At 33.3% G+C, this 13,553-nt stretch overlaps 1 protein-coding gene across 2 annotated transcripts in view; it reads left to right on the top strand.

Annotated features, from left to right (window-relative positions):
* CBLB (Cbl proto-oncogene B) overlaps positions 1-12,135 on the top strand; it is a 65,233-nt gene extending 53,098 nt beyond the window's left edge. For both annotated transcript variants that reach the window (XM_014066233.2, XM_014066234.2), the window contains exons 17-19: positions 1,204-1,347; positions 3,301-3,420; positions 7,951-12,135. In XM_014066233.2, the coding sequence (XP_013921708.2) occupies positions 1,204-1,347; positions 3,301-3,420; positions 7,951-8,207 (521 nt within the window). In that variant the 3' untranslated portion in view covers positions 8,208-12,135. The remainder of the gene's footprint in view (positions 1-1,203; positions 1,348-3,300; positions 3,421-7,950) is intronic.
* Positions 12,136-13,553: the final 1,418 nt, after the last annotated feature.

Here is a 13,553-nt window from a genome sequence, read left to right as displayed (position 1 = left end):
TACAGTCAATTTAAAATAATTACATTTTTCTGCAAATGATAATATATTTGATGTAATATTTAGTAGTATTAGATTAAGATTTGTCCAGGTTTATGTATTTGTCTTCCACATGTAAATTTAGCTAGATGTGAACATTTTATTCAAAATCAAAATGAATTGAATTCCATCTCAAATTATCATAAATATAACAACATAATTTATAATACTATAGAATAATACTGTATTCTGTTTTAATGTATTTCCTAAATTGGGAGTGGGGAACATTTAATTGTTTTTTTTTTTTAAAAATAAACTAGATTAACAAGTTTCATCTAGGCATGTTTTCTCAAATTACCTCGATTTGCCTGGCTGTTATTCGTCAAGCAGGTCCCAAATTCTTTTTAATTTTAGTGTCTTTATTTTGGTGAAAAAGACTAGAATATTATGTAATATGTTTCAATGTGTAGCAACCTAAAACAGGGGTCAGCAATTTCTCTAGCAGAAACTTTACTTTCATTTTATATAATGGCTTCAAAGACTGATATTACTGATATTGGGATATCACCAGAATGTGGACTGTATCTTGGGTCAGCTATGGAAGAGCCTGAATAGTTTTATAACCCTGAATCAAGGAAAACAAGCATTAATATAGTATTGGCTGTCGGCCCCCACAGTGATGATTGATTTGGGCCAAGGAAGGCGATATCATACAAATGAAGAAATGTGGCTTTCTACTAGCAGAAAGGTTGAGTCTGGACTCAGATTCAAAGAGCCTACTTATCATAAAAGTTTACACTTCCTAAAGAAAATTCTGAGCTAAGTATTTGAACCCCCCCCCCCCAAAAAAAGACTAAAAGTTCTTTATTCTGACTTTTTAGTTAAAGACATTTTTTCTTATACAGTATTAATCAGAATAGCTTTGGAGTTTAACTGAAGACTGATTCAATAGAAATTTGTTCCCTCCAAATTCATTTATCTACTAACCAGTTTGGCTCCTAAAATAGACAAGTCTAGACTGGAAGTGTTGGTCACAAATAACAGAACTGAGATAGCGCCGATTATCTTTCCTCCCAAAAAGAATTGTTGTGGTGACCCACTTAACACAATTTATGACCAAAATTCCAGGCTCCATTGTAATGACCTGTATTAAAATCCCTGTATTACTAGATCAAGTTTTGGAAAATGATCTAATAATGGGTTTATATAATTTCTCTGTCAATGCAGGTGAAGATTTGTCCGACAATCTACCACCTTCCCTTCCTCCACCTCCACCACCTCCTGCACGCCATAGCTTCATTGAGCAAACAAGACCACTTGTTGCAGGAAACAGACCCCTGTCTGGACATGAACTATACCACCCTCCCGCTGGTAAGAGATGGTGATGGTGATAATTATTTTATTTTACTATAGAGATTTAGTTATAAAAATGTTCTTAAATATTTAACTGCCTGTCAACATAGATCTAACCATGCATTTGGAGAAGTACACTATAAAATCGGAGTTATGAAAATGAGCAAGCTAATTTCTCACATTTCTGAAATATACACTATTAATGGTATAGTGATCTGCAAATTAAGAGGTAGTTTGTGTTTGGAGTTTTGCCATTTGGAAGAATGGCAGATTAAAGACAACTCTGCAAAATCCAGAGCTGACAATCACAGAGGAATGAAGAGCTGGCCAGATAAGGAGAGGAATTGATATCACCCACAAGTGCCCCAGACAGCTGCTCCTCGTGAAAAGATCACAAATGTCTCCAGGGGGTTTAGCACTCTGGGAAATGTGGGAATAGCCATCTTGCTCAAACTGTGCTTGATGCCTTTGAAAGGATGCTAAGTTTGCATACTTCCTTTTCTAATCACATTAAGAAATTTCTTGTTAACTGCCTTTCGACCAGTAGAAACTTTTGAATCTAGAGGATTTACAGCACTGGGTGAGTTTACTTCAATCCTCAGCAAAGGAAAATTTAAATACAAGTCTCAGGACTTTTTTAAAATGTGGGGAATAAACAGCAAAATGGCAATAAAAATTTGGAACTATCTAAAATACATTCATGGAGGTGAGAGGCAAGGAGCAAAGTTGGCAATTCAAAATGGGAAAGATTCATAGCTTCTGCTCTGCTTTCTCTCAGCTGTAGATTTTTACTGTAGCTGGCTAAAGGATCTATAACTGTTAGAGCTATTGACTCTGCATTGCTGATGGAGATACCATTTATAAAATGGTAATAGCACAGTCTAATTTTGCGTAATTTATACATTTTATCAATTTCACTGCCGTCTTAATTTTTTAATGCTTCTCTCATTGAATATTGCTAATACTTGTTTCTCTAAGTTTTTATATGAGGCTTTAAAAAGTCTTTAGCGATGGTCCTCAGAGGCTTTTAAAGGTTCTCAAATTACAAAGGGACATGAAAGAAAAATTAAAAACACGATTAGAGAGTAATCATAGTAACTGTATTTAATATTAATTAAATGCAAAACTAAATGAAGTGAAATCAAATTTAGCTACTGTCCTGATTCTAGTAATTATTTTAGGGAATGAAGCTCCCAGCATGCCATTGAAAACAAAGTGCAGCACTTGGTCTGGAAATGTTCTAAAGCCCTACCTTGCACAATAATTCATTTTTATATTATTTCCTTTTGAAACAGTTATTAATTGGGTAATTGTAAAAAGTTTAATTTTTTATTTTTTTAAACTTGTTAAATATAACTCTTCTCCTTTGATGAACATATATGTGTTTACTAATGCTTTGCCAATAATGTTTGGTTTAAAGCACTCTTCATGAAAGGTATCTTCACCTAGGAAGTCTTTTTTCTTTCCTCTGAGGGAAAGATATGCCACACATTCTCTAATTCTTTTCAGAGGCCACAAGAAAACTCTGAGAAGCTTTGTTGCATGAGTGGCTCTACTGTGAATCTATGTTAAAAATTTATAAAATTCAGTTGAAGCAAAGCAGTAGCAAACAGTGGGGAACAAAGCTGCAAATGAGTGGATAGAAAGATTTCATGACAACTAAAAGAGTGCATAGTCTTAACATTATACTTCAGGTTGTCTGTGAATTCTTTATGGCATATCTCAATAGTTGATTAAAATTAACCACATTTTTTCTGATTAGCAAAGTAAACCGTTAAAAAGAAGGTGAAATCCACATTAGAAGGGAGTCCTTTTCATGAAGAGGACCTTACAATTCAACTCAATTAAATTAAAATTTAACATATTACACCATTCATTTCTTGTGTATTTTTTATCTTTGAATTACCTTTTTGTCAATGTATGTCCTATGAATAGAAATACACAAAATGATCTTTATTTTTCCTTTCACAGATCTTTTTTTTGACCCTACAAATGGCTCAGTTCCTTTACCACCCGTTAGAAGATTAACTGGTGAAAACATAAAGGCCCACAGAATATCCCAGGATTATGACCAATTGCCATCTTCTTCAGGTAATTAAAATCCAATATATAGGAATAAAATTACAGAACTGTTTATATTCTGCATAATTTCTCAAAAAGATACATTTGTTACTTTAATCTTTCAGATTAAATCTTTCAGAAAATACATTGAAATTGAAAATGGAGAATATGTGATTTAGGATATCAATCCCTCCCCCCTTTCTATAGATCTTCAGTTTGTATTAACCCTTTAATCTGTTTGTAAGGCAGTGAAACTACAGCTTTTCCATATCACTTTCAAAGGGCGTTACCATTGTCCTTGGTTTTGGCATCAGGGTTATGTGCTGCTGTTTTCATTCCTGGTTTTTATTCTGTGTTTCTGTTTTTGTGTTGTAAACTGCTGGGAGTCAGTCTTGGTTATGCTGGTTTATAACAAACAAAATTGCTGTGTAGTGTTAGTATCTACAAATTCACTATTAGCATAAAAAGAGAACATCACAATCACTACCAGAAAAAATCCATAATTAAATGTGCTGAAATATTATGCAAATTCAAGATGCATTATTAATGTTTCTATAGTGCTTTTCATACAGTCAAATACTGGACTTGTTTACAATCAGAAGGATTAAACCCAATAATAAAAACAAAGTAAAGATATGTTAAATAAAAGCAAAACTAGCCATCAAACATTGATAGAAGGAAATCCTGGCAGAAGGTACCTAAAAGATGTAACAGTAGGTACCTCATGAATTTCAGGTGGCCGAGCATTCCAGGGTACAGGCATCATTACAGAAAAGGCTTGTCTGTGAGTAACCGCAAGATGACAATCAGTCAGTCTCAGCACACGCAGCAGAACCTCCTAGGATGATCTTACCAATCAGGTCTGTAACAGCATAATTGATCTGTTAGGTATCCTAGTGCCACATTATTTAGGATCTTCTAATATAAGGAGCAGAATCTTCAACCTGGCATAATACTGAATTTGAAACGAACAGAAACATATAACATGTGCATGATCATGCGCCATACTTAGCAACCTGCTATGCCACATTTTGTGTGCACTTCTCTTTCCAGATCGGCACAAAGCTACCCTTGTAGCATATATTATAGTAATCTAAATACAAAGTTTCCCTTTCCTGAACAAATACAGCTAAACTGTTCCCATCCATGTAAAGATATAACTGGTACACTTACAAAAACTAGAAATATGTCACTTAGGTTCCAGTTAGAGCAAGCAAATTTCTGAAATTCTTATGTGGAAACCACCCATTCCAAAATTTTATTAAGATAAAGTCTCTATTTATTGGCTGTTATCTACCCCATTGCTGTGTCCTGGTTTGGAATATGCCTCTCTTAATTCAGAGGTTACAGAGAATTTTATCATCAACATACTGATTGTTATTAGCCCTCAAACTCCAGATAATCTTCCTCCAGCAATTTTTATGGTTATTGTGTATCACTGAGGACAAAATAATGTCTTGAGGTACCCCATGGTATTGTTGCCAGGATAGAGAGATGGTCACTCAACTCTGTGCAAGTAGGAGTGAAATTATTGTAACAGGGCACCGTCAATTCACAGAGACAAGCCAAGGAACTACTGTGGTTGACAGTATTAAGCTACATGGACATCAAACATCAATAGAATTGCATTGTATTTAACTCTGTCCTTCAGAAGAGTATCTGATATGCTAATTTGCAAACCCAGGCCTAATCCTAGGAAAGAGTTAAAATCATGTCATTTCAAAATATCTGCAGCTAGCCAGTTGCTACATTATTAAGCACATTGCCAACACAAAGGCTGGACAACTCATTTTTATTGGATGTTTTAAATTGTATTCTTGATGACAATACTTAAACTTGATGACTCAAAATACACTTTTTACAAGTTTGATTCAGTGATCTATGTTTCTAGTAACAAAGAGGTACTTGTAATTGGATGGTAGTTGATTTAACTTTAGGAGCCCATGGAGAACTTTTCAATTACATCTCCTTTAAGATTTGTGGTGGAAAGGTACAGTTATAATTGGCTTGGAGTCCCCAAGTACAAGGCTATGTAAGTAAAGGGTTTTGTCTGCCATCTGAGCATTCCCATATTTTAACCATTAAACTGGACACTTGAGTAAAGTATGCCAAAAATATGTTTGTTGCCAATAAACAAAATTGAATTACACTATTAGATACAGTGACGCTATTAGATAGCTATAGGCTGAAAGTCTTTTAAGATGTGGTAACTGTTTTTTAAAAAAGACAACAGGTAATCCCGAGTGCATTAGTTGTAACAGTAGAAACTTCTTATGTACCTATACCGTAAGTGTATGAGGTTAAATTTAACTTCAACATAACTTGCTTTGTAATAAACTCTGCCCAATGGGTTTGAAGTTCTAATCTAATAGAAGGTGTGAAAAAATATTTTCAAGCTCTTATTATAATATATTGCTTTAGTGTGTATAGTAATGCAATTAGTTTACACAGATCTTTTCCAAAATTCAATTTCATCAATTTTATGTAATATGTTTCCAGGTGCATTATGTACAAGTTAAATCACTTGGATCTTTTTAATGTGGATGTTGGTATACTTGATATAAGCTATAATAGCTATGTATAAGTTATATGCATTATTTATTCCAATAGACGATAATATATATAGCTCAGGATTGAATGATATGAAGAGTCTTTGGCAAACAACTAAGCTCAGAAAGCACCAAGAACTCCTCATTGTTTACTAATTCTATCCAACATAATTGTCCAATATCCATAATTTGGCATGTATTATAAATAATTCCTATCTATTAATTGTGGTGTTTTGGATACTAGTAAATAAATTAATGTTGCCACTAGAAGATTCTCATTGCTGACAATTTCAAACATATTTTTTTTAAAAAAAATAAGGATATTCAAATATTAAGATTATTTGAAATAACATGTTTCTAAATATCCATCCCCTTAGTCATATTGCAAGCAATACAATACAGAATGTATCAATAATTTACATTGAAGCCAAATTAAGAGAAAATGTGTGTACTAGTTGAAAATATTTTTTTAAATAGATTTAGATTCTATAGTTTATGTTCATAGAGTTTTACCCAAATCAAATAAAATATTGTGAATAATACTTATATTCTTGAATAAAAATAAGGCATATGTTATATTTATTTCAGCCCATTTTATGATCAGAATTGATGTAGCCATTTGATGGAATAAAGACTTGTAAAAATCAATTTCATATGAATTATTATTACTGTGACCACAGCTGATAATAACTAAATAATCCCATTCATATGTATGATTAAGATAAAAATCCTTACTGTCTTTCATTGTAATTAATTTATTGGAATGCGTTGAATTAAAAACCTTAAGAATGGAAGGTCGTCGGATATGTAATTACAGGTAGTCCTCGATTTACAACAGTTCATTTAGTGACCATTCAAAATTGCAACAGCAGTGAAAAAAGTGACTTACGACTACTTTTTAAACACTTATGACCATTGTAGTATCCCCATGATCATGTGATCAAAATTCAGACACTTGGCAACTGATTCATATTTATGATGGTGGTTGCAGTGTCCTGGGGTGATCACATTTTGCAACCTTCTGACAAGCAAAGTCAATGGGGAAGCCAGATTCACTTAACAGCTGTCTAACCAACTTAATAAATGCAGTGATTCACTTAACAAATGTGGCAAAAAAGGTCAAAAAATGGGGCAAGAAATGTCTCGTATAGCAATAGAAATTTTGGATTCAATTGTCATAAATCAAGGACTACCTGTAATTTCTGAGATAATTTATTTGCATTTGTATTTATTAAATTATGCTTTAAAATGTCATCCCTGATTTTCATTAATTCCAAGAACACTTTATAGTTTGCAACTGCACGTCATAGAGATAAATATTGTGATAACAGAGGAATCATAAATGTGAAGGTCTTAGATTCATAGAAAATATTAGAGAAAATCAGTTAAAGTTAAAATGAAGTAGTTTTAATTATATCTTTCTTGCATGGTTTGGTAACATCTAATAGCAATAACATAGACCAGTGGTTTCCAATGTGGGGCTCATGCCCATAGGGGGACAATTTGATTTTTAATGGGGGCAATTTGAACCTTGTTTAAACCAAGTTAATGGCCTTTTAGGCTTCTCCGCATAAGTAGAGTTCACTTTTTGAATAAAATAAAAATTATATGTCATGTGGGGGCATCAGAATTTTATAGATGTTTAGGTGGGGCATAACCAAAAAATGGTTGGGAACCACTGACTAAGGCCTATATACCACTTCACAGTGTTTTACAGCCTCTCTTAGAGGTTTTTAGAGTCAGCATGTTGCCCCCAGCAATCTGGGTCCTCTTTTTATCCACCTCAGAAGAATGGAAGGCTTGTTCTTGAACCAAACAAAACAAGTAATAATTCTTTTGCTCCTATCTGTGCAAAGACTAAATATGTATAAATACACAGTGCAGTTCAAATTCAGAAATTACCTTTGATAGTTAGACAATTGAATAGAATCAATGACTTTGTATTAGCCAGGAATATCTTTTTTTTTTCTCCATAAAAAATTATCATTCTTTTTTTCCCCTTTTTATGTAGATTGTTCGCAAGCACCAGCCAGACCTCCAAAACCACTTCCTCGTAGGACTGCTCCAGAAATACACCATAGGAAGGCACATAATACATCTATAGAAAATGTTGATGCAAAGATTGCAAAACTTATGGGAGAAGGTTATTCTTTTGAAGAAGTGAAGAGGGCCCTTGAAATAGCCCAGAATAATCTTGATGTAGCACGGAGCATTCTAAGAGAATTTGCTTGCTTTCCTCCATCAGTTTCTCCACGACTCAATCTATAGTATGGAAAACCTTGCAGCAAGCCTAATTCTCTCTCTCTCTGTATGTGTGTGTGTAAACATGAGAAATATTGTACAATTGTGAGATGGGATTCAAGTGAGATTTTTTTCCCTGGATGTATCTTCAAAGAATGAGTTGGAACAATTTTTCAAAATAAGATCAACTGCTCACTTTAAGATATAAGTGAATTAAATCTGTATTTTTGCTAGCCATATTTTTGAATCAGGGTTGAACTGACAAATAATTTAAAGACATTTACTTCCCATGAACTTTTAATCTGTGAAATGCTTTTTTCATGTTTACAAGATGGTAAATGATAATTTTAAAGCTGATAGTCCTCCTGTGTTCTTGTTCATATTTTCTACTGTGAGGCATTTCCAGTTGTCTTTATACTGATTTGCCCCATTTACTAAGTCAGTTACTTTTTATACATATATAAGTGCACTCTCCATTTTTATTTTTCAAGAAGCTTTGAAAGCTTTTTGCATTTCTGCTCAAATAAAATGCAAGAAAAATGAGGCCTTCACTACTGATTTTATTTTTCTGATAAGACCGTTGCTATTTACACAAAGCAAAAATAATGAATGTGTAATATGTTACTTTGTTACTGGTCTATTTTAAAAGGTATTTTGACCAGCAACACTGGGTAGCTTTTCTTTGACATGTGGTTGTTAAGCTTCAAGATCAGTATGGTTATCTTACAAAATTAAAATATACAGAATTGCATGATAATGACCTGAAAACATAAATCCTTTTTGATATAGTTATTCAAAATGCGAAAGGTATGGGATTGAAATTAGACTTTTGTTCCTTGACAAACTTAATGAAAGGCTGTGCGTGCCTTAATATTGGCTGATATATGAAATCCATCAGAGTGAATTATATTATCAGTGTCCAGGTAAATTATTATCTTGTCTTATGGAAAGAAGTATTTGGTTAATTTCCTGTGTAGATAATTATTTCATCACAGCTTTGGGGACAGAATCATTTTAAGAACACTTTAAATTTGCTATGCTGTTTCTGAATTCTATTCTGTATCAACCAATTTTACAAGGATTTTAATTAAGTTACATTATACCTTAAATGTTTACTTAGTCCCCAGACCAACTTATTGTGTTGTGTCTGTATTCTTGAACATAACTTTCTGCCTTGAGTGACTAGTAATTTTTTGAAGCACAAGCCAAATCAAATTTTTCAATGAATTTCATTTTCCCCTAGATCAGTGTTTCTCAACCTTGGCAACTTTAAGATGTGTGGGCTTCAGAATGCTGGGTGGGGATTTCTAGGAATTGAAGCCCACATTTTAAAGCTAGATCTTCCAATTCCTTTAAAAAAAAAATGTAATCTTGAAATGCCTATTTTCTCTAGCTTCTCTTAAATCTATGAAATCCGTTCCTGCTGGATGAAATTGGCATTTATATTACACTTTGGGCATGGTTCACCATCACTGACCTGTTTAAGTTATATATTACATAGTGTAAGAATAGAGACACACAAATGTGTAGGTTGACCCTCCAGTCTTCTCTGATCCCATATAATTGAGGGAGGAAGATGCAACATATAGAATAGAATATGGTTTGGTAATATTTCAGCATCTGGTGATGCCTTTGACAGGCCAAAGCTATAGTAAACATTCCACAAAGATTGGACTTGGTTTAGTGGAATTTGCAAGTAATATAAAAAGCCAGGTATGCCTGTAATCTGTAATGCCAGTGTTACATCTTTTATCCTTGGTCATTTGGAAAATTATAAATGTGTATTAATAGAACTATAGAATCAACATCATTTACAGTGATTGTTTAAAAATAGAATTTTCACTGACACATCATCCCTACTACTCCCTGTGAAAAATAAACATGAAATATGACTACATTTAAATCTAAATGTATCAAAAAGAGTAGATAGAGTCTTTCTCTTGTTACCTTGAAGTCAAAGTTTTAAAAAAATGATTTTTAATACTCCCAACTTAAGTATGTTTTAAAAAGTTAATATGCTGCTAAATTAAAGGATGTAATGTCATTCTTAAAATAAAATTTCCCAATTGTAGTTCAGAAAAATGGATTGTATATGTGTGTGTTGGCACATATATGTCTGTGCGGTTTAGGGTAATCAGAGGATTTTGTCCTGTATATTTTTAAAAAAATCCTATGAATAGTAATATTTATAATTATTACATTGATTGTGCCAACATAGTAGTAAAACATATACAGGACTTGTCTAAAAAAGATAGATTATGATATCATGTCCCAATGAAAAATACTCCTACAAATCTCTTCACCATTACAGAAGTCTTTTGCTCTCAAGTGCAGCTTTTGAAGAGAGTCAAAAGAAATAGAAAGCCAGTGTAATATAATTGTGATGAACTAAGACTTGGGCCAGATTCAAGTCTATCCTCAGCCAAAGAAACTTATTGAATAGCTTGGGGTTGGTCACTGTTAATATAACCTTTTTTTTTTTAGAGTGCTGTGTATGATATAATTGGTTCCTCAAGGAAAAGCAGGATTTAAATTTAACAAAATATAAACATTCTTTTATAAATTAATGTGCACATGTTAGCAGCCAGAAGAATAAATAGCAAATTATCTTTGCAAGATTTCTGTGTTTCCAGAGGAAAAGGGCACATAACTTACAAGTATACAAACATATTTACAATAATACAAAAGCAGAGTTGGAAGGAACCTTGGAGGTCTTTAGTCCAACCCTCTGGCTAGGCAGGAAACCCTATACTGTTTCAGACAAATGGCTATCCAACATCTTAAAGACTTCCAGTGTTGGGGCATTCACAACTTCACAACTTTAAGCAATCATATTGTGCTATATGACCACTTGCTAAATCAGGGCTGTCAAACTCCTGGCCCATGGGCAGGATATGTCATGCACTGGCCATGCCATGTCTGGTTTAGCGAAGGATAAAAAAGTCCCGATATGTCACTTGACGATACTAGTTTGACACCCCTGTCCTAAATGAATCAGGTTTGGAGTCTAATCCATAAGCTACTTGCTAGGTTGGAAGTATGACCATGTTTCTGCAATGGAGAGTTATTCAAAAACTTAAATAATTTTATCATACTTCAACTTTTATTTTACATTCTTTATCTGGATTGAAAGTGTTGATCGGGGGGGGGGGGGAATCATCAGTCTGCTGGCTTTGAATGAGTTTCTATACAAGATCTAAATTGATTTAAATAAAACATGATTACTTAATGCATATTTAATATTTTCTTTTTCTGATTTTTTAAAAATTTACATCTAGATGGCTATTTCAGAATGACTTTGGGCTCACATACAAAAGTCTTCAGGAGAAGGAAGCGCAGTTTATGCATCCTTGCCTTACAGCCAAACAATTTTAAATAGTTTAAACAGATAGTGATGCGTTCCAGTAATGTTGATGATATCTCACATTATAGAGCACAAATAGATACTCAGCATCTAAATAACAAGCATCTGTTTTAACATTCTTTCCAGTACTCTAATGCCAGTTTCCTTCTATCCTGAGCACATAACCTAATGACTTTTCATAATGTGAATTCATTTTGGACCGAAACATTGTTCTGTTTCTCCTGTTTCCAGCTTGAAGCTTTACTTTGCACTGACCTGGTAAATGTTTTAATTTGTGTCTTAAAGCTTGATACATTTGGAAGCAGACAAGTGAGTTCTAAATCAGGCACAGCCTTTTGACCTGGAACTGTAATGCTTCTCAGACTGATTTCTTGAAAGGACTTCAATAGTTTTTATTTTGAAGATTTTTCTTCTAAATAACTATTTTATCTGAAAGAAAAATACTTTTTATAAACTTGTTTAATGTGGTAAAAATAGTGATGTGATCAATTTATATTTTGTTCAGCTTTTTTTTCAATTCTAAATATTATGTAACCTGAAGTTACTATATTGTTCTTGTAAGGTATTTTATAAAAATTAATGTTAACAAAATGACTTCTCTTTGTTTTCTATCAAACATCAACTAGGTTTTGATACATCATTTCCACATGATGAGGAATGCAGGCTTCAGAATGTATAGATGTGTGTTTGCAAAATAGTTTTTCATAGCTTTTAGCTACTATCCTAAATGCCAGTTGAGTTGTTGGGATGCAAAGAGTTCATTTGAGTTTATTCAAGAGCTGTCTATGAAAAATTTGTCTTCTCATAAACAACAGCCCTCAAGAATATGTTTATCAACCATATTTGTTTTATAGGCCTGCATATTTTAAAGGTTTGGTGTCAATGATAGTAGTAGCATGTTGTCTTATAGGACTAGTTTGTGTGATGCATAAAGCATTACCAAGTATTAACAGCCAGTGAACATGTTTTGATCATACCAGATCTCAAGAGCTGATGTAGTCAGCAAACTATGGGAGAGCCTACTTAGGATTGACACAGTCCTTTAACAAATTAACGTTTTGTTATCAATGCCAAAATCCCTCTCTGCAATGGTTATCATTTAAAGCACTGTCTTGATTGTCTATTAAGTTTCTTTTATTAGTACATAAAGGATGACATATGTATACTTCTACAATTTTTTTTAGAAATGTTATAATTTGTGAATTGTGAATTTCAATGACTCAATATAGGGCAAAATTATTCTTACAATACAGAATCATCTTACTAGCTCCTGTTTTTCTTATGAGACATTTGTGACTAGTTTTAAAATTTCTGCAATTTTTATTTCTTATTCACGGAACCATTGTATAAATCCATTTCATTATGCCAGGAAATTGGGAATTTTGGGAGAATGTTGTGCTGTTAATAATTATAATCTCAAAAAATATAAAACAGAAAAACTGGAAGTTTTTAAAAACAACTGAAAGAATTGTGAGGGGATAGTATTAGCCCTGCTATTTGAATCTGATCTTCTAAATTAAAGAGAGTGTATGTATTGTATATATCTCTAACTAGGAAGTTCTGTAGAAGCCAACTGTCCCTTCACCATCAATTCATTGTTAAGCTGATGGTTGCTCCATTCCCTCGGCTGCAAATGCTACCTTTCTTATTTCCCCCACAACATAAAACTTCCTCCAAACACACACACCCATACTGGTGGTTTCAGCTTTTTCCTTTTATGATTGAAATTCAGATGTAGTACAGTGTTCTTTAGGCTTTCCTTGAACCTTCTGTGCTGCCTTTCTCCCAGGGAAGTAAACCAAGGGAAGGAAAAACACATGCTGGCTACTGCAAAGCTTTCCTTCCACAGCTGTCCACTCCAATAGACTCTGGGCTGTAATATTGCAATGAGAGATTAATGCTTATTTCAGTCAATGTTCTGTAGAGAGAATCTTATATACAGTACGTCCATGGCCTATGTAAAAGGATAGATAGATTTATTTATTCAAATAGAAGCTGAATAATCTTGG

This window comes from Thamnophis sirtalis, unplaced genomic scaffold (assembly GCF_051295495.1).
Source record: "Thamnophis sirtalis isolate CommonGarterSnake01/CBP01778 unplaced genomic scaffold, rThaSir2_p1.2 scaffold_8, whole genome shotgun sequence".
Taxonomy (NCBI): Eukaryota; Metazoa; Chordata; class Lepidosauria; order Squamata; family Natricidae; genus Thamnophis; species Thamnophis sirtalis.
The sequence above is the reverse complement of the archived record's forward strand: the minus strand, read 5'-3'. Positions and strand labels throughout refer to the sequence as shown.